The 26,506-nt window shown below is 45.5% G+C and overlaps 1 protein-coding gene across 1 annotated transcript in view; it reads left to right on the top strand.

The window, feature by feature from the left end:
* The window catches only part of fryb (furry homolog b (Drosophila)), a 76,966-nt gene that overhangs the window by 36,820 nt on the left and 13,640 nt on the right, over positions 1–26,506 (top strand). Inside the window, exons 31-44 of the mRNA XM_052115893.1 lie at positions 536–707; positions 2,272–2,528; positions 10,814–10,960; positions 11,075–11,243; positions 11,397–11,487; positions 11,740–11,822; positions 13,214–13,364; positions 14,740–14,843; positions 15,562–15,747; positions 22,462–22,663; positions 23,228–23,379; positions 23,498–23,685; positions 24,451–24,545; positions 25,479–26,092. Of these exons, the coding sequence (XP_051971853.1) occupies positions 536–707; positions 2,272–2,528; positions 10,814–10,960; positions 11,075–11,243; positions 11,397–11,487; positions 11,740–11,822; positions 13,214–13,364; positions 14,740–14,843; positions 15,562–15,747; positions 22,462–22,663; positions 23,228–23,379; positions 23,498–23,685; positions 24,451–24,545; positions 25,479–26,092 (2,611 nt within the window). The remainder of the gene's footprint in view (positions 1–535; positions 708–2,271; positions 2,529–10,813; positions 10,961–11,074; positions 11,244–11,396; positions 11,488–11,739; positions 11,823–13,213; positions 13,365–14,739; positions 14,844–15,561; positions 15,748–22,461; positions 22,664–23,227; positions 23,380–23,497; positions 23,686–24,450; positions 24,546–25,478; positions 26,093–26,506) is intronic.

Here is a 26,506-nt window from a genome sequence, read left to right on the forward strand (position 1 = left end):
TGTTTAAATCCATATCTTCAGAAGTGTGGGTGAGTAACAACAATATTTAAGTCCTTTTTTCCTCTAAATCTCCACTTTACCTTTCACTTTCACATATGAACAGACACCACATGTGACATTCAGATGAGAAAGTGGATATTTAGAATAAAAAAAGGACTTAAATTTGAATCTGTTTCTCACCCACACCTTATATAACTTCTGAAGTTATGAAGTCTTATGGATTACTTTTATGTTCCTTTATGTGATTTTATGAGCTACAAAGGTCTGATCATCATTCTCTTACATTGTATAGACCTACAGAGCTGAGATATTCTTTCGAAAATCTTTGTATGTTTTCTGTAGAAGAAAGTCATACACATCTGGGATGGCATGCGGGTGAGTAAATGATGAGAGAATTTCCATTCTTGGGTGAAATATCCCTTTAATCTGTATTTTTACAGTCAGTTTGAATTGTTTTATGTCCAAGACATATATTGCTTATCACATCTAACAATGTGACAATTTAGACAAAAAAATGTTTCTGCGCTTCACTCAGGTTTTGGAGACCAAGTTGTCTGTTTACTCAAAGAGGATTGTGGGGCAGAAACCAGGAAACATCCTATATGGCACACATGGTGCTTTACCACCATTATACAGCGTCTCTCTCTCCCAGCTCTCAAACCAACTGGCCTGCATGTATCCTGAACTCACCTTGCCTCTTTTCTCAGGTAGGGTGTGCAAGTCTGTTTGTGTTATACACTTAAGGCCCCTGCATACTTCCTATGAAATCAAAGAATGAATGGGTGTGACATAATTTAGAACAAAATCTATCTAATATGAAGGTGTTTTTGAGTTCTTTTCGGAGGTTTGTAACTAGCTTGCGAGGGTGAACTTTTAGGAAAAAAAATTACCGGCTGCTAAACACCTTCTTACTGCCAGTGGTCCTCATCATCGGTAGGTATGACCTGCAGCTCCACCATTTTTTGAGGCCAACAACTAATTCCCGTTCAGTCAGTTAAGATTCGTCAACATGAACACACCAGCGTGTAGAGTTGTTAGTTAGCTGGTGCAAATTTACCTACATCTGTACGGCCATTCACGTCGACACATTTTCCAAGAACATGTCATGGGATTTTTTTAAATTAGTCTACAAAAGGAATCAAATCTACTCATACTCTTGGCACTTATGTGCCATATGCAGCCAAAAGCAATTCAAACAGTAAAATACAGTATGCCTATCATCATTCTTTTGGCTGTATTCTACCCATTAACACTCTTTTAAACACTTGTTTTTGCAGTAGTATTAGTGTCATTATAAATTATAATAACTGTATAATTGTTGCATACTATGGCCGCGTATAGCAAATTACACATTGTCTAATACAGTTACTTTAAAATCATCGAGTAGTTAAAACAGCTTCTTTTGCTGATCTAATGTGAATTCTACTCATAAAATGAGGCATGAAGTCATTGATAACACATTTTAAATGTATGTAATCAGTGACAGTGTACAAACATACTGTATGCATCTAACATAATTATGTATTTTTCAGATCATCTGAATTATTAATATTTCTATTCTACTGTCACTATTGCCCTCTGCTGGGCTGATTTTTTTGTCCCACTTCATGACCTATGGAACATTTTACTCTTCTTTACACTTTTTGTAAAGTTTTACAAGCAAAGGAACTGTTTCGCATATGTCCTGAAAGTAATAATAATAATAATAATAAAGTAAAATGTAACTTCATGATTCAGTCTTTGTTCAAAGTTTTGTGAGAGTATAGAATTGTGAATTCTGTAATGTAAATCAAACCAAATCCTTATGCCCTTAATCATATCAGTTTTTTATTTTTAGTTTTTTTTATAAAATACACTAAATAAAATGTTATTTATCTGATAAATCAATTAATCTTAGAAATAATCGAAGATTAATCGATTATCAAAATAATCGTTAGTTGCAGCCCTATTTCTAAATGCCACCCCCAGCGGCACGGCCAGTGTCTGAATGTTCACAAACAGTATACCATTGATCAGCTGTTTAGAATTTTGTTTCTCTGAACAAAGAGTTCAATGTGCTGGGGTCTTGATTCATGCTTTGCAAACGATACCTCATGACCAGATGTTTTGGCCTGTCACCAAACTGTTGCCCTACCAACATCAAACAAACACATACATGCAAAAGTATGAGACTGGTCTATTACTGTACTGCTATTTAACTTCTTACCTTGCACTAAATCCAATTATAATTTATTTTCTATCCAATACACACTCACATACACACACATGCAGAAGTCAGCCAGAGGTTCCCCACCACTCATCCTAATGGAAGACAGATCATGTTGAGCTACCTGCTGCCGTGGCTGAACAACATAGAGCTGGTGGACACTGGGCTGCTCCCACCGACCTCCATCCCGTGCACCCCGGAGGAAGAGGCCAGAGAGCAGGCCGACAGCCTGGGAATCACCCACAGGCTCAAGGGCAATGGCTGGGGCTCTCTACAGGCCACCTCACTGGTCTTAAACAACCTGATGTTCATGACTGCAAAGGTAAGAGGCAATGCACATTTGACGACTTTGGCGTAAATGTGTTATCTTTGCATTGATGACTCAGGTAATTTATTAATAGTTCCTATACAAATAACAAATAACTTAAACAACCCTATTACACCAGGTTTTTGTGGACAGAAGAGGATAATCTGGTTTACCCAGATCCCATACCAATGGCCCATACAAATGTATTCAGTTATAAGATAAATATTACTTGGCCTGAAATTCAGCAAGGGATTGCATGTATATGCACAAATTTAAACAATCCTGCATATTCCATGTTCATAATGCATAATTTGCACTTTTATTCATTTTAACATGTAGGCTAGCTGAGAACTGTTAAACCAATCCATACAGATTAAAAAATTGAATCAATAATCTTGTCTTTCTATCATCAAACTGTAATTTCTTAATCTGCTCAAGTAATTCAGGTCTTCCATGTCCCTCTCTCCCTTTCTCACTTGTGTAGCTTTCAGCAGCATGTTGAGTTTAGTGTGAGCGCATATTTATTGAACTTAAGATATTACAGATATATAAACCTATTAATTCGACATGCGAGTGGTGTTGTACCGCATCTGTAAGCGAGCAATGCATTAAAACTATCGCTCCTGTTTCTAATCAATAATGCTGTCAACACTGCAAGCGTGTGACATTGGAGCGATCTGGTTTTGCCGCCTTTCATATCATAGCGCTCCGTCATAAAAATAGCTACAGCACAAAGAAAGACAGAAGTTGAAAAAAAAAAATGCCCTGCTCAGCTGCAGGGTGAAGAGAACACTTAAATACCTAGTAGGCTTCATCGCTCTAGAGAAAATATGTCATTTACATAAACACTTATTGTAATATTAATACTTTAACAATATTCGTAATGTGAAAGTATTATCAGTCTATCTTTAGTATTCATATCATATAAGCAAGGTTCCCCTTCTGTCGCTCTCTCCACGTTGTGTCAGAGAAGCGACACTAGGGGTCTCTCTTGAGCGCCGATATTCACCTCTGGACTATGAAAAAAGGCCAATGAGAGTTGGCAACCAGTATTTGCATGTCCCGCCCCCGGACATACGGGTATTTAAGCGGCGCAAATATGGGAGTTCATTCAGAAAATTTCTTCGGAGCTGATGGTCATGCATGAACTCTGCTGCGAGTTACACACCAAGTTCCTGGTTAATCCTCTGACCCTCTGCATGCTGTTGGATCTGACGGCGCATAACAGCGGCTTTCTCCTTCGTGCACGGCTGTGCATTCTTGCCCCTGGGCCCTTCGACAGCGCAGACAACTCGAAAGAGTTATTCTAAAAGAGTAATTTCGCTCTAAAGAGCAAAACACAGCGGCGTTGAACGTCCTTCTCAGGACGCGTCTTTTTAAAGACGATATTTCCGCCCCTGTGTAGTTTCTGGATGTGGTTGATGTCTCCCCACCTCTGACGGTCATAAAAACTGCATTGCATTCCTGGGTTGCGATCACACGCAGGCAGCGTTTTTATGAATGGTCTATGTTTTCAGTGCGAGAACATAGCCATGACAGCATTGCGGTCGTAGACTTTCTCTTGTAGTGAGAGAAAGCCGCTTCAACCGCCCCCCGCGCCTCGCCTCCTTCCCACGGGATTGAGGCAGGTGCCGCAGGTGATGAAAACGATCTGGGGACAATGACGGGCTCCGTTTCGCCGGGTGAACCCCCTCGAAACCCCCCGCCTCCCCGGCACGCTTGCTTGTTTCTGTCCGAGCTCGGGATGAGCATTCTCTCCAGTGGGTTATGTTTTCAGTGTGAGAACATAGCGGCGGCAGCGTTGCGATCTCTGCTTTCTCTTGTAGTGAGAGAGAGCCATCTCAGCCGCCCCCCGCGGCTCGCCTCCTTCCTACGGGATTGAGGCAGGCGCCGTGGGCGATGGAGAACGATCTGGGGAGAATAACGGGACGCTTTCGCCGGGTAAATCCCCGAAAACCTCCGCCTCCCGGCACGCTTGCCTGCTTCCTCGAGCTCGGGATTAGTGCGGTCCGCTTAACGGCCTACCGTCCGGTCCCTCGAGCTCCCCAGCATTGGATGATGACATCACCGCTGCATCGGAGAGCGTAACAGCGGCGTCGGATGCGGATAACTTCGCCTGGGCCGCCACCTTCGGTCTCCGCCCAGTCTGAGCCTGGCGCAAGAAGGTCCGCTATGCTTCCCGGTCTTAATTGGTTCCGCGGGCATGTGCGCCGCTCACAGCCGCACCCCGGATTCCTTCCGGGCGTGCATGACGAGCTGAGCAAGCCCAGCTTCCTCGCTCCTCCGCTCTCGCTACCCTCGGTGGTAGAACGGTCCCAGACCGCTCCCCCTGCACACCATGGCCCCCTCCTGCAAGTCCACCGGGCCAGGGCACTTCAAAATCTGCACTTGGGTAGTCCTGTTCTTGGCGTGCTGCAGGAACTGCACTCGAACAGGTGATGGCCACTCCGTGGTCCAGAAGCGCTAGCGATGGACAGGCAGTGCGGGAGACAGACAAAGCACGCTTTCTCAAAGCGCCCCGTCTCCCAGCTCCGTCCATTCGGCGACACCACTTGACGACTTAGCCCAGCAGTCCTCAGTGGTGAAGAAACAGACGAAGGCTATTTTCAAGCAAAAAAGCATCCTGCCCTGCCGCAAACCTGCCGCCAGGGTCCATGCCCTGTCTGCTCGCCAGGGCGTCCTCCTGCGGCTTTCAAGAAAGAAAGAAAGTGGTGCTCGCCTCAACTAACAAGTGAGTGGGCCCAGCTCTCAGCCCCAGCGTTGAGCCCCCCGCAGAAGTTGGGCGCCCATCGTCTCACGGACCCCCTTGAGGACCCAGAAGGCTCCCAGGCGCTCCTGAGATGACAGACCCAGAGACCGAGGCCCGTTAGCTCGGAGCTGGTAAGACCACTCCGTTCCCGGTGGAGGGCCGGGAGGAGAATTTTTGTTAAATTCGTTACACTCTATAGAGCTATTTCCTTGTTGTCTCTGGGGTCACCTGGCCCGCAAATGCCGTTCTCACGGCACTCTGCTTTCAGGCCTCAACAGTCCCGGCTCCATGGGCGCAGTGTCCCGCCTTCAGCCTCACGACTGTTCCCGGCCGGCCGGTTCAGGCGAGTCCAGAGGGCGCCAGCATCAGACCTCCTCCTCAGTCACGAACCCGCCCCCTGCGGTGTGCGGAGCAAGGTAAGTGCTTTGAGTTTATTCTCAGCACGGAGCCTTGGGACGCCACGTTGCCTCCGGCGCCGGCGTTACCTGTTTTGCACCGCTCGCGAAGCCCGCCCGGATGCGTCCAAAAAACTCGTCCCCTTGGTGCCCCTAGCGCGGAGCTTAGAGGCATGGCTTTCACTGCCCAACCCGTCACGCTGGCTGCACCGGACCATTCGACTCGGTTACATAATTCAGTTTGCCAGGTCTCCGCCCCCCTTCGTGGGCGTACATTTTTCCGCAGTACACGGCCAACATGCCCATTCCCTGCGCAAAGAAATCGCCTCCCTTCTATTAAAGGACGCAATAGAGCCTGTCCCTCCAACCGAAACGAAGAAGGGTGTCTACAGCCCTTACTTTGTTGTACCCAAGAAAGGCGGCGGCTTACGACCGATCTTGGACCTGCGAGTTTTCAATCGGACCTTGTCCAAACTCCCGTTCAAAATGCTCACCCAGAAACAAATTCTATCTGGCATCCGGCATCTAGATTGGTTCGCAGCGGTAGATCTGAAGGACGCGTACTTCCACATCTCAATTTGCCCTCGACATCAACCCTTCCTACGGTTCGCGTTCAACGGCCACGCGTATCTGTACAAAGTCCTCCCCTTCGGCCTGTCTCTGTTCCCTCGCGTCTTCACGAAAGTCGCAGAGGCAGCTCTTGCCCCGCTCCGAGTAGCCGGCATACGCATACTCAATTACCTCGACGACTGGCTCATACTGGCTCACTCTCGAGAGTTACTATGCGCACACAGAGACCAGGTGCTCAGGCACCTCATCCGTTTGGGGCTTCAGGTCAACCGGGAAAAGAGCAAGCTCTCCCTGGTCCAGAGCATCTCTTTTCTCGGTCTGGAGTTAGACTCAGTCTCAATGACAGCACGTCTCTCCAACGAGCGTGCTCAGTCAGTGCTGAAATGCCTCGCTTCCTTCAAGCCAGGCGCCGCTAAAACGTTTCCAACAGCTCCTGGGGCATATGGCATCCTCCGCGGCGGCCTCGCCGCTGGGGTTGATGCATATGAGACCACTTCAGCACTGGCTCCGGACTCGAGTCCCGAGATGAGCATGGCGCCGCGGCACGCACAACGTAAAAGTTACTTCTGCCTGCCGCTAAACCTTCAAACTCTGGACAGACCTCTGCTTTCTAAGGGCAGGTGTACCCTTGCAGCAGGTGTCCCGATGCGTTCTGGTCACAACCGACGCTTCCAAATTGGGTTGGGGCGCCGTGTGCAACGGGCGCCAGCCGCAGGCCGGTGGAACCGAGGCCGCTGCGCTGGCACATCAACTGCCTAGAGCTGCTGGCTGTTTTTCTGGCCCTGCAGAAGTTTCTCCCGTTAACTTCGGAACAAACTGTCCTAGTCAGGACAGACAGCACCACGGTCGTAGCCTACATAAACCGCCAAGGCGAGTGCGCTCCCCACATGTCACAGCTTCGCCCGTCGTCTCCTCCTTTGGAGTCAGCAGCGACTAGAGTCACTGCGCGCCACTCACATCCCGGCAACCTCAATGTGATAGCGGACGCGCTGTCAAGACAAAGCTTGCCTGGCGGGGAGTGGAGGCTCCACCCCCAGTCGGTCCAGCTGATTTGGGACCGGTTCGGCAAGGCTCAGGTAGACCTGTTTGCCTCCCAAGAAACCTCCCACTGCCCGCTCTGGTATGCCCGGACAGAGGCTCCCCTCAGGGCAGATGCGCTGGAACACAGCTGGCCCGCGGGGCTGCGCAAGTACGCATTTCCCCCAGTGAGCCTTCTTGCACAGGTGCTATGCAAGGTCAGGGAGGACGAGGAGCAAGTCATTCTGGTAGCCCCCTATTGGCCTACCCGGACTTGGTTTTCGGACCTCATGCTCCTCACGACAGCCCTTCCCTGGCGAATTCCCCTGAGGAAGGACCTTCTTTCTCAGGGACGGGGCATGCTCTGGCACCCACACCCAGACCTCTGGAACCTCCACGTCTGGCCCCTGGACGGGATGCGGAAGATCTAGACAGTCTACCATCTACCGTCATAGATACAATCAGCCAAGCCAGAGCCCCCTCTACCAGGCATCTTTACGCCCTAAAGTGGCGTCTGTTCGTGGACTGGTGTTCTTCCCGAGCCGAAGACCCGCAGAAGTGCGCATTTAGGTCAGTGCTCGTGTTTCTTCAGGAGAGGCTGGAGAGGAGGCTGTCCCCCTCCACCCTCAAGGTGTATGTCGCCGCTATCGCGGCCCACCATGACACGGTAGACGGAAAGTCTCTTGGTAAGCACGACTTAATCGTCAGGTTCCTAAAAGGTGCCCGGAGGATAGCTCCCTCCCGGCCTAACCTGTTCCCCTCCTGGGATCTCTCGGTCGTCCTTACGGGACTCCAGAGACCCCCCTTCGAGCCGCTTGACTCAGTTGGACTCAGGGCCCTCTCTCTCAAGACCGCCCTGCTGATCGCGCTCGCTTCCATCAAGAGGGTCGGGGACCTGCATGCGTTCTCTGTTAGCGACGCTTGCCTGGAGTTCGGTCCGGCAGACACTTTCGTGATCCTAAGACCGCGACCGGGCTATGTGCCCAAGGTTCCTACCACACCCTTCAGGGATCAGGTAGTGAACCTGCAAGCGCTGCCCGGGAGGAGGCAGATCCAGCCCTTTCACTGCTGTGTCCAGTACGTGCCTTACGTATCTACCTGGACCGCACACAGAGCACTAGGCGCTCTGAGCAGCTCTTCGTCTGCTTTGGGGGACAGCAGAAAGGGAATGCTGTCTCCAAGCAGAGACTACGCCCACTGGGTTGTCGACGCCATTTCCTGGCTTATCACACCCAGGCCGTGCCCCCCTTTGCGGGTCCGAGCCCACTCCACCAGGAGTGTTAGCGTCCTCATGGGCACTGGCTAGGGGCACTGCCCTAGCAGACATTTGTAGAGCAGCGGGCTGGGCAACACCTAACACTTTGCGAGATTCTACAATCTCCGAGTTGGGTCAGTATTGTCCCGTGTTCTCTCAGGTACTGAGCCCGTGAGAACTTCGGTGGCATGCTCACGATCTGACCGGGTGAATCGCTTGCACCTAGCGCCCTTCCCCTAACCGGGAAACAGTCGCCTTCATTCCCAGGAGATCTCAGGTTTGGGACACTGGTTGATTCCTCCTAGCCCTCGTGGGTCGCAGTTCAGTGGAGGAACTTCGCCGACCCAAGCCACTCGCGGTACCGCAAGCTACCCTGCACTGGTGTAGGTGCTCCACAGGTAAGGCCTCCTTCGGACTCCCCTGTGTGTAGCGCCACGGTTCTGTCCCCTCTGGCGGCGGACTCCGTGCTTCCCTTAGGCAGTCACTGCTGCCTCGGTTGCCGTGCTGTATGTTCCCCCTCTATAGGCTGGATCCACCACCGCACCGACTTTTCCACATAGGCCCTAAGTCAGGCCTCTGATGGTTTTGCCACTTAAACTTGCCTCCCCTCTCGGGTAGGCATGGCCTCCGCAGGGTCTTCTCCGCCCTGAATAAGGGCTAAGACCCCCTTCCCTCAATGCGTGTAAGGGCCCGGCCTAAGTTGCTCTATCGCGAGAAACATAGAGAGAAAAGAGGCCCAGCCAGGCTTGGCTCGTTCCCAGGTTGGCAGCCAGCACCTTGTTCCCCTTCGGGGTAACGATAAGGAATCCTGATGGCTTAAATGGGGCATTGAGGAAGAGTGCGTGCAGCCTGATACAGTTGGTCGATCCTGCACGTAAGAATACCTGCTCGCTCCTGTATCAGCAGTTCACGCATCGCGGCTCAGCGCATGGCGCTTTTATAAGTGGACCCCTAGTGTCGCTTCTCTGACACAACGTGGAGAGAGCGACAGAAGAGAATGTCTAGGTTATGTATGTAACCTCCGTTCCCCGATGGAGGAGCGAGGCGTTGTGTCTCCCCTGCCACGTCGCTGAGCCGAGCCACTGTTGTGGCTGGACCATTTCCGGCTCCTCAGAAAAATCCTCAATGAACTCCCGTATTTGCGCCGCTTAAATACCCGTATGTCCGGGGGCGGGACATGCAAATACTGGTTGCCAACTCTCATTGGCCTTTTTTCATAGTCCAGAGGTGAATATCGGTGCTCAAGAGAGACCCCTAGTGTCGCTTCTCTGACACAACGTCTCGTTCCCTCCATCGGGGAACGGAGGTTACATAGGTAACCTAGACGTTCTCTTAGGATTTCATTTGTTACAATTTTTTATGCATTTTGTGAACATTAAACAGCCATATTTAATGTAACTGGTGAGTATTGTCTTGTATTCTTAAAGTGATAGTTCAATCAAAAATGAAAATTCTGTTATCTCTTACTCATCTTCGTGTTGTTTTTTTTCTTCCATGGAACTTAAAATGAGATGTTAGATAGAAGGTTAGTTTCAGTCACCATTCACTTTCATTGAATGGAAAGTAAGATGCAGTGAAAGTGAATGGTGACTGAGACATTCTGCCTAACATCTCCTTTGGTGTTCTATGGAAGAGGTAAATTCATACAGACTTTAGGGTGAATAATGACAGAAATAAATTTTTTGGGTGAACTGTCCTTTAACTTCCTGTTTAAGTATTTGTTAAAGGAATCTGCCAAGAGCTAGACTAATTTTCAGATTTGAATTTTAGCTCCTGATTGTTATCACTCTGTATTGTATTACAATAATATCATATTGATATAAACAATTATATAAAAGTTGACTAGGTTCCAAAAAGTAATGAGGTAAAAGTGGGCACCATCACAAAGTGCACAGTCTGATGGTTCCTACACTGAATGAACTCACTGAATCGGTGTTGTTCATTGTTCATATGACAATTTTGTTTATCTACCAATAAACAAAAAAAAGTGTTTTGTTATTAAATAAATATAATGTATGGTACAGTAATGTACAGTAGATTAATATAATATGATAACCAGTTTTTTTAATGGAATAATACAAATTCCCCCCAGCTGAATTCTGTAGGAAACATTGATATGAACAATGTTGTTGTTACTCGTTTCAAAAGCACATTTACATATAAAATTCTTCAAAGTGCAGTTGCAAAATCAGTCTGCTTAAAGTCAGATAACGAATGGAAAGTGATTGTGTAAAACTGAATTATGACCCATAAAAATTTCATTTGTTTGAAATGATGCAATATTTGAGTTGTTTTCTATGTGTTTTCTCATCAGTATGGAGATGAAGTGCCTGGTCCTGAGATGGAGAACACATGGAATGCTCTAGTGACCAATGACAAATGGAGCAACAATCTGAGAATTACTCTGCAGTTCCTTATAAGCTTGTGTGGAGTTAGCAGTGACACCACACTGTTGCCTTATGTAAGGAACACACTTCCACAGGCACACTCAACCCATTAGAGCTCCAGTTTTTAGTTAGTATATTGCATTAGGACTTCTGATGGACTAACTTTGTCACTACCTTCGTGTTTCCAGATTAAGAAAGTGGTAATATATCTGTGTCGGAACAACACCATTCAAACTATGGAGGAGCTGCTCTTTGAGCTTCAGCAGACGGACCCAGTAAACCCAGTAGTCCTGCACTGTGACAACCCACCTTTCTATCGCTTCACTGCCAGCAACAAGACTTCTGTAGTGGCATCAGGTGAGACTAGGATACCTCACTTAGGTAATGCCCAGCTAGAATTTACCATGATTACTCTAGTGTTTATCTACAGGTTGTACTTTATGCAGTGTATTCCATATCAAAATATGTGGTCTATTATATTATTTTATTTCTTCTTTTTTTTTTGCAAAGGCACAACGTCTAGCAGTAACACGGTAGTGGCCGGACAGGAGAACTTCCAGGAGACAGATGAGTCAAAGATATCCAGAGAGAATGAAGAAAGGTACTTTTTGCCTTCTATTTTTATGTAACTTTTTCCACATTTGGACTATGTTTGAAAACTTAGTGTGATCCCTTCCTGGGCAGCATTTTTGAATATCATAGATGCCTATGATGGACAAAAATGCTTCCTAGGTAGGAATTTAATTTGGTTTTCAAACACAGCCATAACAAACATGAACATTAAAATAAAATGTAACTTGTATGTAAATTGTATATTCCCCAACATGTGTTTTGTGCATGCATGTTTCCATAGGTTGAGCAATGCAGTTCGGGCTCATAACCGCCTGGAATCACGTTATAGCAACAGCTCAGGAGGTTCTTACGATGAGGAGAAGAGTGAGTGAATCATGACAAAGAGATCTGACCTGTACAGAGAATGGGTTCAGAGAAACAGAGTAGGGGTTGACTGATATGTTTTTTCAGGGCCGAAACCGATACTGATTATTAGTAATCAAGGAGAACGATAACCGATATTTGCAGTAAAAAAAAATTTTTTACATTAAACACAAATGCCAACACAAAACATATTTAAATGCCTAAGGACATGTGTTGAATGAAATACTGCAAAACAGAACATTTCAGTATTATCTTTTGAATATTACTAGAAAACTACATATCAACGTTATTAATTAATGAATATATTTTTTTCAAAAAGAAATGCTGCTAGGAGCTGCCTCCACTTTATTTAAAAAAAAAAAAAAAAAGAAAATGGGATTTTATTCACAACAGACGTGAAATATTAAACGCTGACATTATGTTTCTAAACCTCCTAATGTTGGTTAGCTAGCTTCCACTATCAATGCCATCGTCAGCTATAACATGTTAAAACACCAACTCATATGGGCGAGAAATCCGTTAAATCGGTCCTGTCATTGAAATAACCACATCTGCAGCTCAACATGTGTGGAACTTGAAAGGGCATTAATAAAGCGTGTTCAAGAAAAATATTCAAAAATATAATGCTGAAAGATCAGTGCTGTAACCCGCACAAGAAGAGACAGTCACAATGTCGAATACAAAACAGCTTTATTAAACACAAAGCGTGCAAAGTACAAAAAAGGGCAAATCCAGTAAAGAGGCGTCAAAGGGGAGCGTGATGTCGGAGCCGGGGAATCAAGAGGAAGGAAGGGGCAAATCCGGGAGAGAGTGATCAACGAGAGCGGGAGGTCGAAGCCGGGAAAACAATTAACAACTATGGCGTAGAACAAGACGGGACTAGCGGGATCAACGACAGGGGAACAAGGGGAGCTGGCAAGCTAAGGGGTAAACAAGAGGAGTATCAGAACTAGGCGAGACTAGCGGGGGGCAAGGACACGGGAAACTAAATACAATAACCAACCCCCGTGAAACGGATGTGCTGTGGTATTTATAGGGGAAGGTGCAGGTGTAAACCATGACAGGTGTAAACCATCAGAGCCAATGGAGCGCATTTAAACATTTATCGGCAATCAGATCAGACAAAAATAACAATTCCGATAATTAGAAAAATTATAAATATCGGACGATAATCGGTCATTTATTTATTCATTTATTCTGCAAGTGTAACAGTGTATTAAGCATGACTTTCAGTCAGCCACTTATTATCTCAAGAAAAGAGTCCCGATCACCCTTTTGAAGTTTATTTTGTGATAATGACCGACTGACTGTACATTATCTATTTCACATGTTACTCTTAGAACACCTGTGATCTGACTGTATTTCACAATGGTTGTGTGTGTGTGTTGAAGATGACCCTCTGCCTCCGTATGCCACCTGGTTAATTAGTGTATTGGAGAGTAACAGACCTCAGCCTCTTCCCATGCCTGTAAATGGAGGCTGTTGGGCCCCATTGGTGGACTATCTGCCCGAGACCGTCACCCCACGGGGACCCCTTCACAGGTACTGCCCAAGCCTATCTTCCATTTCATTAAGTCTTGACTGCCACTTTGTTTTAATGTTGTCTGACGTATTCAGACTTTTGAATTTATGATGGTTGTAATTTCCAAGGTTATTTTTTCCTATTGTGTTAAACTTTACAGCCATCTTACAAAAACTTGTAATTTAAAAAGCTTCATAGATACAAATATAAATGGAAACATTTATATACACTTTTCACAAACTCATCCACAGACAGGGTTGTTTTTTTGGAGGATTCTTCTCCCCAAATTTGCATGCCCAATTCCCAATGCGCTGTAGGTCCTCGTTGTGGCCCACACTATTTTCTGCGGCATCAATGTACAACTCCTCACATGCCCCACCAAGAGTGAGAACCACACATTATAGCAACCATGAGGAGGTTAACCCAATGTGACTCTACCCACCCTAGCAACCGGGCCAATTGAAATTGTGACTCCAGGTGTGATCATAGACAACGTCTCTTTTGTTCAAGTGCAGTAAAAGGATATTATTTACCCAATGCCATAAAACCTTCTTGAGTTAATTTGCTCTTACACCCTATCTACACCTGACGTGAGCGAGCACGTCGCGTCAAAAGCAATAGAACCCCATTATTTAGCCGACAATAAACCGGTGTCACATTCTGTTTTGTGCTGCACACGCTGCCGCTACTATACAAATTAAAACAATAAGAATGTTTGTGTCGACGAGTCCAGTTTAGACGGTCTTAAGCCGTTGCGCCAGTGATTCTAAGCAGCATCCTCATGACAGTCAATTACTTTTTTGGAGGGAGGAATGGACTGTAAGAGATGGTTTGGTGTTTTATACAGCGAGTGTGTTTGGGATTTTTATGAACTATCTTTAAAGTTCATCAGATTTTTTAGACCTGAACAGGAAGATATACATCATACATTTGGCAAAACTCTTGAGTTAAGAAAATGAGCAGAGTATCTTAACAGGAATACTTGCTAAATTTGTACATGCTCAAGCCCCCATTTGTCAGTAGCAGTCAGTAATTTCATGGATCTTAAATTAAATTGGGTGATTTGGAGTACCGCAACAGCACAGCTATGCCAGACCCCATCTGCTTTTTTTTGGTCGTTTTGCCACTTTTATAGATACAATTGTGGAGAGAGGACAGGAAATCATGGGGAGAAGAAAAAGAAATGACATTTAGGAAATGTTGTGCACCAAATTTTAACTTGCATTGCTCACACGCGTGCCATGGCTCAATGTGTCAAAGCACATGCATTAACCACTAGGCCATAGCTTCAACAATTCTTATTTTATATACTTTACATATTTCAGCTAATGCTTTGATCAGTCTCAACATTCTTCCTGCTGTGTTCTCACGTGTTGTGTGATTGTGTGCCGACAGGTGTAACATAGCTGTGATCTTCATGACAGAGATGGTGGTGGACCACAGCGTGAGAGAGGACTGGGCCCTACACCTACCACTGCTTCTTCATGCGCTCTTCCTCGGTAATAACCTCTCTCTTTATTTCCTTTCTTCCCTTCTCAAGCAAACTTCTCTGATATTATGTTCTGTCATTATTTACTCACCATCGATGCTATCAAGCTGAGTAAAGAATGAAAGAAATTTAATTTTTGGGTGAACTAAATGAGGGGAAACACATTATATTATGTTTCCCTATTCAAGTACGAAAACTTCGACGTTGTGTGTGTGTGTGTGTATGAGAATGCAGTCACATACAATATTTGGTCTGGGACACCTGGTTAAAATTGTGCCCACATTCTCCACGGTAATTCACCCCAGCAGTCCATCTGAATAACATGGCACAAGAATGCCAAAAATTTTTAAAATGTCTGTGATGAAAAACAATTGGAGAAGAAGGAAGGGGAGAGGGTGAATGCCATCTATTCGTGGCTTATCTCTCTCAGACTCATGATGTCATTAGTGTTTTTCATGATGGCTGTGATATTTGTTTTCTGCCAAAGACATTACAAGCATGCTTTGTCACATATAACCCTGCTTTGTGCTCTGTGTTGCTCCATGGAAACGTGTAAATAATGTCCATTACAAATTATCTTCGCTATGCAGTGTTGTGGCATGCACCAGTGGAAACACCCTTTGAAAGTTATTCATTTAAGTCTGAATGTGTTTCATACCTGTCCACCTTATTAGCTTCTGTTGTATTTTGTTCAGTTAATTTACCTCCCTTGATCTCTGTTCTCCCAGGTTTGGATCACTACAGACCAGAGGTGTTTGCGCACAGTAAGAGGTTACTCCAGCATCTTCTCATTGCCCTCTCCTGCAACAACAATTTCCAAGTCATCGCCTCTGTCCTGTTGCTTACCAGAGAGATCGGTGACAACAAAACTCTCACTGTTAAATCCAGCTACGTGCCTGAAAACCCCTATACAGGTACCAGCAGTTATTTACCAAGAATCTCATGCTTCAAGTATAGCAAGTGTACAGAAATATTCCAATACTGCCAGCAAATATTTCACTACTAAGCAATAAAAATAAATGAACACAGTAAATTATGCCCACACACAAATCCAGCAATTGTAGAGGTCAGGTCACCATAGCCCTAGACCTTGTCACGTCCCATGCACTCAAGTAGAAATTATCTAAGCCATGCTATCAACAATATTTAAATAGATATTTACTTTTACAATATATCTAATAAGTGTCTTCTTTTATTTGTCCTACAAAATTAAAGGAGAAACATCTGAGACCAATTTGATATTTTAATGAAACTTAAGTGAGATTCCAAATCTGTCACTCACTTCGACGTTGTGTCGAAGAAGCAACACTAGGGGTCTCTCTTGAGAGCCTCGTGCATCTCTGAACTTGAGAAAAGGTCAATGAGAAATTGGCAGACAGAATTTGCATGTCCCGCCTCCGGACATATGGGTATAAAGGGAGTGAAATGCACCTGTTCACTGTTCAAAACTGTTCACCTCATATCTAAGAGCGTATGCTGTTGGATCTACGGCGCATATCCATGAAGGTCACAGCATGGACACTCGGGCAGGCGATGGCCACCCTCGTGGTTCAGGAATGACATCTGTGGCTGAACCTGGTCGAGATGCGGGACGTGGACAAAGCGCGCTTCCTCAACGCCCGTCTCCCAGTTCGGTCTCTTCGTTGACACCGTCGAGGACTTCGCCCAGCAGTTCTCAGCGGTGAAGAAGCAGATGGAGGCTCTCATATCATGCCCCATCGTGCCACCAGCATGGGCCGTGCTCCGTCTGCCCGCCAAGGGCGTCTTCCTGTGGCTTCCAGAAAACGTGCAGCTCCGCCTCAATCTGGGCCCAGCTCTCAGCCCCAGCATCGAGCGCCCCGCAGGAAGCGTACGCCCCCATCTCACGAACACCCTCCAGGACCCGGAAAGGCTCTCAAGTGTTCCTGAGACGGACGACCCAGAGATCGAGACGTTTGCTCCGGAGCTGGTAAGCAGACCACTCCGTCCCCCGGTGGAGGGCCAGGAGGAGAATCCTCAGTTTGTTTTCTTTGCCCCACCCCCCTCAGGCTGCGGTACCCACATTCTCAATAAAGGAGCAATTTCCTCTTTCTCTGGGTCACCTGGACCGCAAATGCCGTTCTCACGGCACCCCAGTGCTACACCTCAACAGTCCCGGCACATCAGACGCGGACCTCACGCCTCCAGACCCACGACTGTCACCCCCCGGCCGGCCGGTTCTAATGAGTCTAGAGGACGCCTCCATGGGACCTCCTCCTCAGTCACTAACCCGTCCCCTTAGTGACCCTAGCACGGAGCTTGGATGCGTGGCTTTAATTTCCCAATCCGTCACGCTGGCTGGCCAAGCGCAGTCAGTGCTGGAATGCCTCACCTTGTTCAGGCCAGGCACGGTGGTCCCTCTAAAACTCCTGGGGCATATGGTGTACTCCGCGGCAGTCACGCTGCTGGGGTTGATGCACATGAGACCACTTCAGCACTGGCTCCAGACTCGAGTCCCGAGACGGGCATGGCGCCACGGCACGCACCGTGTGTTTATCACCCCTGCCTGCCGCCAAACATTCAAACCCTGGACAGACCTCTGTTTTTTACGGGCAGGAGTCCCCTTGCAGCAGGTGTCTCAACGTGTTCTGGTCCCAACAGATGCCTCCAAACAGGGTTGGGGCGTCGTGTGCAATAGGCACGCAGCCGCAGGCTTTTGGAAAGGGCCCCCGCTGCGCTGGCACATCAATTGCCTAGAGTTGTTGGCTGTACTTCTTGCCCTTCTGAGATTTCTCCCACTAGTTCGGGGCAAGCACGTCTTGATCCGATCAGACAGCACCGCGACGGTAGCGTACATAAGTCGCCAAGGCGGCGTACACTCCCGTCATATGTCACAACTCACCCGCCGTCTCCTCCTTTTGAGCAAGCAGTGACTCAAGCAGCGGATGCGCTATCGCAACAGGGTACGCCCAGCGGAGAGTGGAGGCTCCACCCCCAGTCAGTCCAGCTGATTTGGGAACGGTTCGGCAAGGCACAGGTAGACCTGTTCACTTCCCGAGAGACCTTCCACTGCCTGCTCTGGTACTCCCGAACGGAGGCTCCCCTCGGAACAGACACGCTGGCACACAGCTGGCCCAGGGGGCTGCGCAAGTATGCATTTCCCCCAGTGAGACTTCTTTAACAGATGCTATGCAAGGTCAGGGAGGACGAGGAACAAGTCATTCTGGTGGCCCCCTACTGGCCCTATCGGACTTGGTTCTTGGATCTCGTGCTCCTCGCGACAGCCCCTCCCTGGCAAATTCCCCTTCTCTCTCAGGGACGGGGCACCCTCTGGCATCCGCGCCCAGACCTCTGGAACCTCCACGTCTGGCCAAGCCAGAGCTCCCTCTACCAGGCAACTTTACACCCTGAAATGGCGCTTGTTTGCGAATTGGTGCTCCCACAGAGGTGCGCAGTCGGGTCAGTGCTCTTATTTCTGCAAGAGTGGTTGGAGGGGAGGCTTTTTTTCCCGGGGGCGGGACATGCAAATTCTGTCTGCCAATTTCTCATTGGCCTTTTCTCAAGTTCATAGATGTGTGAGGCTCTCAAGAGAGACCCCTAGGGTCGCTTCTTCGACACAACGTCTCATTCCCTCCATCAGGGAACAGAGGTTACAACAGTAACCTAGATGATTGTATTAAGTGTACTGAGCTAAGAAAGAGCAACTTTTAAGCAATATAATTTTCCTTTGTGTAAAACCCACCCTAATCCTACCAAAGTAAATCATATAACCTGCAGCACAGAGCAAAAAATATAAACTACTGAGTATATGATGAACCTACATTTTTTTACACCGCTTCAAATTACAATTAGGATATAGGATATAAGTTTGTTAAGCCAAACCCCAAGGATTTCGATTTTACCCGTTTCAAAGCAGCACAGAATTCAAAGTATTTTCTGGCAGCTGGTAGTTATTTTCATAAGATAAAAGACAGAGGTAGGGAATTATGGCAGACACTTTGCCAAGCCTCATTGTGATTGAGGTTTTTCTGTCATTTAACCTTTCATCCTGTGCATCAGACATATTTTTGTTTCCTTGTTTACTGATATTTGAATAGAGGCACGTGTAAAATGTAATGGTTGTCAGTTAAAGCTTGGAATACACCTAGCATTTTTTTATATTTAGTGGTGCTTGCAAAGCATCACTATTGTAATCTCACATACTTATTTTTATTTTTCTTCTTTTTATTAGTGGTGCTTGCAAAGCATCACTATTGTAATCTCACATACTTATTTTTATTTTTCTTCTTTTTATTATTATTCTATCTCCGTACAAAACTTCGGCACCTAACTCGTCCCGCTACCGTTTGGCGTAGACCCACAAATGAGGTGTCAAATCGAACGGCCTATTGAGGACACGTGTGCTATGACTTTTATAAGCGATCGGGGTACGGTATTTGCCCCAGGGGCAAAAAGCGGCCGAAAAATCCCATAGACTTAACATTGTGACAAACTTTGAGGCGTCACAGCTCCGGCGAGGATTTCACAGAAACGTGTGATTTGCCACATTTGAAGAGGCTGGCAGGCTCTGTAAGAGCATACCTCAATATGGGGTAAAAGTTGCACCCCTGGGGGCAGGAGCTGCCCAAAAATGCCCCAATTGACTTATAATGGTGTAGGACGGCCCATGAAATGAAAAGGCATAGGGATTTGTATTGAACATAGCTCTGGATCACAGTGTCATAGAGACCAGGGGTGGGCTCATTTTACTCAGACGACCAATCAGTCTCTCAGGATCATTGTGAAGCTATCAAGCCACGCCCTAGCAACCATTAAGAGCACCTTAGCAACAAGTCCCATAGACTTCTATTGAAACAGATCAAAGGGATATCTCCGGATAGAAGTGTCATAGAAACACAAGGGTGGTCTCGTTTGACTCGGGACAGCAAACAGCCAATCATGCATCAAATCAACACTTCCTAGCCCCTCCCTAGCAACCATTGTCGAGCACCTTAACAACCAAAATCCATAGAGGGATATCTTCCATTCTGAATGTCACAGAGGCATGGGAGTTGGTTTATATCATTCATACTGACAAGCAGCCTTTGGAGATTCATGATTGGCAGCTGCCAAGCCACTCCCTAGCAACTAAACAGAGTACCCTAGCAACCGTTTAGCAGTAACTATATCTCTGCACCACAAAATCAGAGAGACTTCTGGGTTGATTTATTTCAATCAGGATGGCAAGGAGACTTGATTAGTATCACTATGGTAACTGCCTAGCAACCAGATGGGGTTACCCTAGCAACCGAGTAACAAATCACATATCTCTGCATCAGAAAAACGTAGAGACTTCCGGGTTGACTTATTTCAATCAGGATGGAAAGGACACTTCATTAGTATCACTATGGTAACTGCCTAGCAACCAGATGGGCTTACCCTAGCAACCGAGTAACAAATCACATATCTCTGCATCACAAAAACATAGAGACTTCCGGGTTGACTTATTTCAATCAGGATGGCAAGGACACTTCATTAGTATCACTATGGTAACTGCCTAGCAACCAGATGAGCTTACCCTAGCAACCGAGTAACAAATCACATATCTCTGCATCAGAAAAACGTAGAGACTTCCGGGTTGACTTATTTCAATCAGGATGGCAAGTACACTTGATTAGTATCACTATGGTATCTGCCTAGCAACCAGATGGGCTTACCCTAGCAACCGAGTAACAAATCACATATCTCTGCATCACAAAAACATAGAGACTTCCGGGTTGACTTATTTCAATCAGGATGGCAAGGAGACTTGATAAGTATCACTATGTTAACTGCCTAGCAACCAGATGGGGTTACCCTAGCAACCGAGAAACAAATCACATATCTCGGCACCAGAAAAGAGTACAGACTTCCGGGTTGATTTATTTCAATCAGGATGGCAAGGACACTTGATTACTATCACTATGGTAACTGCCTAGCAACCAGATGGGGTTACCCTAGCAACCGAGAAACAAATCACATATCTCGGCACCAGAAAAGAGTACAGACTTCCGGGTTGATTTATTTCAATCAGGATGGCAAGGACACTTGATTACTATCACTATGTTAACTGCCTAGCAACCAGATGGGGTTACCCTAGCAACCGAGAAACAAATCACATATCTCGGCACCAGAAAAGAGTACAGACTTCCGGGTTGATTTATTTCAATCAGGATGGCAAGGACACTTGATTACTATCACTATGGTAACTGCCTAGCAACCAGATGGGGTTACCCTAGCAACCGAGAAACAAATCACATATCTCGGCACCAGAAAAGAGTACAGACTTCCGGGTTGATTTATTTCACTCAGCATCGCAAGGACACTTGATTACTATCACTATGGTAACTGCCTAGCAACCAGATGGGGTTACCCTAGCAACCGAGTAACAAATCACATATCTCTGCACCACAAAATAGTACTGACTTCGGCTTGATTTATTTCACTCAGGATCGCAAGGACACTTGATTACTATCACTATGGTAACTGCCTAGCAACCAGATGGGGTTACCCTAGCAACCGAGAAACAAATCACATATCTCGGCACCAGAAAAGAGTACAGACTTCCGGGTTGATTTATTTCACTCAGCATCGCAAGGACACTTGATTACTATCACTATGGTAACTGCCTAGCAACCAGATGGGGTTACCCTAGCAACCGAGAAACAAATCACATATCTCGGCACCAGAAAACAGTACAGACTTCTGGGTTGATTTATTTCAACCAGGATGGCAAGGACACTTCATTAGTATCAATATGGTAACTGCCTAGCAACCAGATGGGGTTACCCTAGCAACCGAAGTAACAAATCACATATCTCTGCACCAGAAAACACTACAGACTTCGGGTTGACTTATTTCACTCAGGATGGAAAGGAGCCATGTATTGTATTACCTTGGTAACTGCATAGCAACCACATGGGCTTACCCTAGCAACCGAGTAAAAAATCACATATTTCTGCACCAGAAAATCGTACAGACTTCTGGGCTCATTTATTTATGACCATAATTTCTTTTCTTTTCCAGTTACAACATGCTGTTTGACGAGTTTTGCCACGGCAAGCACCACTCACATTTTCTTCAGGAAATGTACCCATCTAGTTCTCTCTGCTATTTTTCATTCTTTGGAAATCTGAAAGTTTGGTTTATATCCAAATCGTTCAGACATGCAGCGATGACTACTGGAAAAAGTAAAGCCAAGGCTAATATTTAAACCAGACCACAGTTACAATTAAAACAAATGTTATAACAATGTCTTGATGTGCTATTACTATTCTGCATTTTCTCTGTGTCCATGATAAAAAGGGTGAAATAATCTAAGAGACTTGCATTGAAGGAGGGACCCAAGGCATACTTAGGGACCAGAATATCACAGAAACATAGGGGTGGGCTCTTTTGACTTGGCCCAGTAGGTAACTACTTAAAAACAACCTAGCAACTGTATAGCAACACACTAAAATCCACACAAAAAACTTTAGGAACTGCAAAGCAGTGCCCTGGCAACCATTCGCTACACCCTAGCATTGTGTTGGCAAGTTTTGCATGGGCAAGCACCACTAACATTTTCTTTAGAAAATGTTAAATTCCTGCTTCCTTTACAGTTTATTGCTTTTATATTGCATTACAACTAAACCATGCTGTGGTTTGAACAGGGGGGTTTGACTTCCTGCGGGAGTGGCAGGCATCACCAGTGGCGGATTCAGGACTGAGCTCATCCTCCACCTCCTCCAGTGTGAGTCTGGGAGGAAGCATTGGGAACCTGCCACAGATCACTGCCGACCTGGAAGAGCTGGACGAGACCTCCGCAGAATCAGATGAGAAGACCAACAAACTCATCGAGTTCCTCACCACTAGGTAATAATATATACTAATAAAGAATGCCTTTAAATGTATTTATCAGAATGTAAGAGACAAAAGTAAATCATGCATCAGCTAACTTTGTCAGAATTAGCTAATGGAAGTCCATCTGTCTGTTATGCTTATGTCTTGTATATATAGTTAGTAATGCTTAATTTTATCTCAGCATTCTGAAGATTTCTACAATTTGGAACATATGCAATGGTCTTTACAGAACATGAAGATGTCAGTTGTTCCAAAGCTCACACATCCCCTAGTGGCCTAAGAACAAAGCATACACCCTGCTTTTTCAGATTCATCATTGATGTTGGGCTGTACATGGTGCAACATCCCATAATTATACCCAAGGACAGATTTATCAAAATTGTTACGACTGTCATTTTTGGACACATTTTCTCACACATGCAATTGTTTTGGCTAAAGCATATGAAACTTCTCGACCGCAAATTGTTTGCAGTTTTTCTCTGGTGAGACTATTTGGATTTCCAGATTAAAGTAAATCAGACAGTAATAGCAGTAGTTCATATATTTGTGAATTTGGTGGTGGTTGTGGTGGTACAGTGCATGGAGTACTGTCCTGTCATTACTCAGGGCTTTCGGACCGCTATGGTGCCACGAAGACATTACACCAAAGAACCCCAACTCTAAGAGCACTGAGCAGCTCACCAACTTCCTGCGGCACGTGGTGTCTGTATTCAAAGAGTCCAAGTCCGGTAAATACCTAGTGATTCAGTGTTTTTGTTTTATTTAGACGGTTTATACGTGATGGAACATCATAGACCTAAAAGAATTTGATATAGTCGGTTGATAATTGTATCTGTCATGTTTAAGATTTTCATCTGGAGCATCAGCTGAGCGATGTTGCCTTGCAGACGGCCCTCTGCAGTTCGTCCCGGCATTACGCTGGCCGCTCATTCCAGATCTTCAGAGCCCTGAGACAGCCTCTCTCTTCTCACGCAGTGTCTGACCTGCTCTCACGTCTGGTGGAGGTTGTGGGGGAACATGGGGATGAAGTACAGGTTTGTGTGCATCAAAGAAAATTATAAAACATTGAGGCATTAAATGTTATTTTTCAGTTCTTAAAATAATATTCTAGGTTCAATACAAGTTATGCTCAAACGACAGCATTTGTGACATAATATTGAATAGCACCAAAATACATTTCAACTTGCCCCTCCTTTTCTTTAAAAACCAAAAATCTGGGATACAGTGAAGCACTTTTACAATAGAAGTGAATGAGGCCAATTTTTAAATGTTAAAATACTCACTTTTTCAAAAGTTTTGCCACAAAACATAAACAGTGTTCATGTAAACATGATTTTAGTGTGATAATATCACTTAGTAATCTTTTCTGTTTAAAGTTATTGCCAATTTTACAAAAGTTTTGCCAATTTTACAAAATTTTTGCCATGAGGATGTAATGTCAACAAACCATAAAACCTCAAAATTACTGCAAGCATGACGATTAAACTTTACAGCTCAAATACATGGTTTAATACATGACTTTTAACAAATTAATTAATGTAAATGCTTTTATAAAGATTAGAAGCTTCACATTTATGCCTTTTAAACCCTCCAAAATTTGCAACATTTACTTCCATTGTACATGCCTCACTGTAACCTAATTATTTGCTTTTTTTTTTTTTTTTAAGAAAATGAGAGACAAGACGAAATTAATTTTTGTGGTTATCAACATTATGCCACAAATGCTGTTGATTGAGCTTGGCTTGTATTGAACTTGGAATATGCTTAATGCAATGTTGTGACGTCATATTTCATTCTAGGGTTACGTTATGGAAATTTTGCTTACTCTGGAGTCTGTTGTGGATAATTTAGCTGAATGTCTGAACAACAGTGAACTGATGGCAGCTTTAACAAGGTGAAAAATTTATGCTGTAAATTTGGCTTTACTATGAATATTTTATAGCAACATAAAAATATGTTGTATGACTGCATGTTTTTCTGCTTAGTACACAGCTACTTACCAAGTTAATAAATAGCTGGACATGAAATATTGATATTAGTTGAATTTATTTTATTATGCGAGAAGTTAGAGACTGCTGAGTGTTATGAGAGACATGAAACCAGCATTGCTATACAAGAATTCAGTTGTCTTAGACAACTGTCAATTATACGTGTGGCAGCGGGGGCGTGGTCAAGCGCCCGTCCGGGAGAGGAAAGCAGTAAGGGCGCTTACACCTGAGCTAAATTATGCCTAACACCTGTCTCTAATTCCAGTGAGCACGAGGAGAGCGGCATAAAAGCAGACACAGAGCCTCCAGTCAAAGAGAGACGACAAGCCAACTCAGTGCGCTTGTATTACATTGTGTGTTGTAAAGATAGAGAATAAAAGCTTACCTTGCGCTGAACACCTGTTTCCTGTCCTCCTTCCTGTGGGAAGCGTTACACTGGTGTAGTGTCGCGAGGGACTGGAGGACCTCCGTCAGCTGGGAGGACTCTACGGGGCGACCCATCTCCATACTTGGATGAACAACTCCCGGGTTTCGGCACCAGTGTAACGCTGAGTTGGCTTGTCATCTCTCTTTGACTGGAGGCTCTGTGTCTGCTTTTATGCCGCTCTCCTCGTGCTCACTGGAATTAGAGACAGGTGTTAGGCATAATTTAGCTCAGGTGTAAGCGCCCTTACCGCTTTCCTCTCCCGGACGGGCGCTTGACCACGCCCCCGCTGCCACAATACGGTTTAGTGGTCATGCAATGAAAAGAGTCAACTTTCTTCATAGTTTAAAATAAATAATAATCAATTTACTTAACTGTTTCTGTCTTTTTAAAAACATCTCTCTTCCATGTCCAGAGACTCATCTCCTGACTTCCTGGTGAGTGGGAAACTTAACCCAAACCGTAAGAGCACAGGGCAACTGAACCTGCTTCAGGAGGGCGGGACGAACGAGCGGAACAGGCACCAACGCAGCTACTCTGTCCCCAAGAAGTTTGGTGAAAGCGGAGAAAACTCCTCCTCCAACCCACCTCGCAGTGCCACCCTGGACCGAATCCAAGCCTGCACCCAGCAGGGTCTTGCCCGCTCCGCCCGCAGCGCATCCTCCAACTCCACCCGTACTGATGCCAGTGTTATCACTGACCCCTCCCACTCCAGTCACCCCACCAACCTGCTCGCCACCATCTTCTGGGTGGCGGTGTCGCTCATGGAGTCGGATTTTGAGTTTGAGTTTCAAATGTCCTTGAGGCTGGTTCACAAACTGCTTGCACGGGTTCCGTTGGATCTCCAGGAAAACAGGGAGAGACTAGAGAAGCTCCAGGCCCAGCTGAGATGGAGTGGCTTTTCTGGACTGCAGCAACTGCTCCTGAAGGGATTCACCTCTCCAGCCACAAACGATCTTACACTGCAGCTGTTCTGTCAGCTCACACCTGTTTCACGAGTGCCGGTGGTGGACCCATCGCAGGCTATAGGTGGGCTTGGTGAATACTTGAAGAGGCACATTCTTGAGGCCTGTTCACACCAAGTCAGATGTGACTTAGTCACATCATAAAGTCTGGTCCTCATGGCAGCGTTTAGTCTTATTTTACATTCTTTTTTTAGATAACTTCTAAGTGCAGCTTCCGATAATTGATTGTACAGAAAACACAGAAGAATTTAGCTTAAACGTATATAGGCTTTGCAATCATTAATACAGTCTGTCCCTAAGTTACAAGTACAGGTTATTTATCAGACAGACAACAAAATGGATTATACAGTTATGCGCACGTATATCTAGTTTGCTTGCTATTAAATGCCTTAAACATAATTGATCTGAAAAAAAAGGTAAACTAGCTGCTGAATAAAAAAAAGACAGCAATATGATATCATCAAATAATGATATTTCA

This window comes from Xyrauchen texanus, chromosome 43, assembly GCF_025860055.1.
Source record: "Xyrauchen texanus isolate HMW12.3.18 chromosome 43, RBS_HiC_50CHRs, whole genome shotgun sequence".
Classification (NCBI taxonomy): Eukaryota; Metazoa; Chordata; class Actinopteri; order Cypriniformes; family Catostomidae; genus Xyrauchen; species Xyrauchen texanus.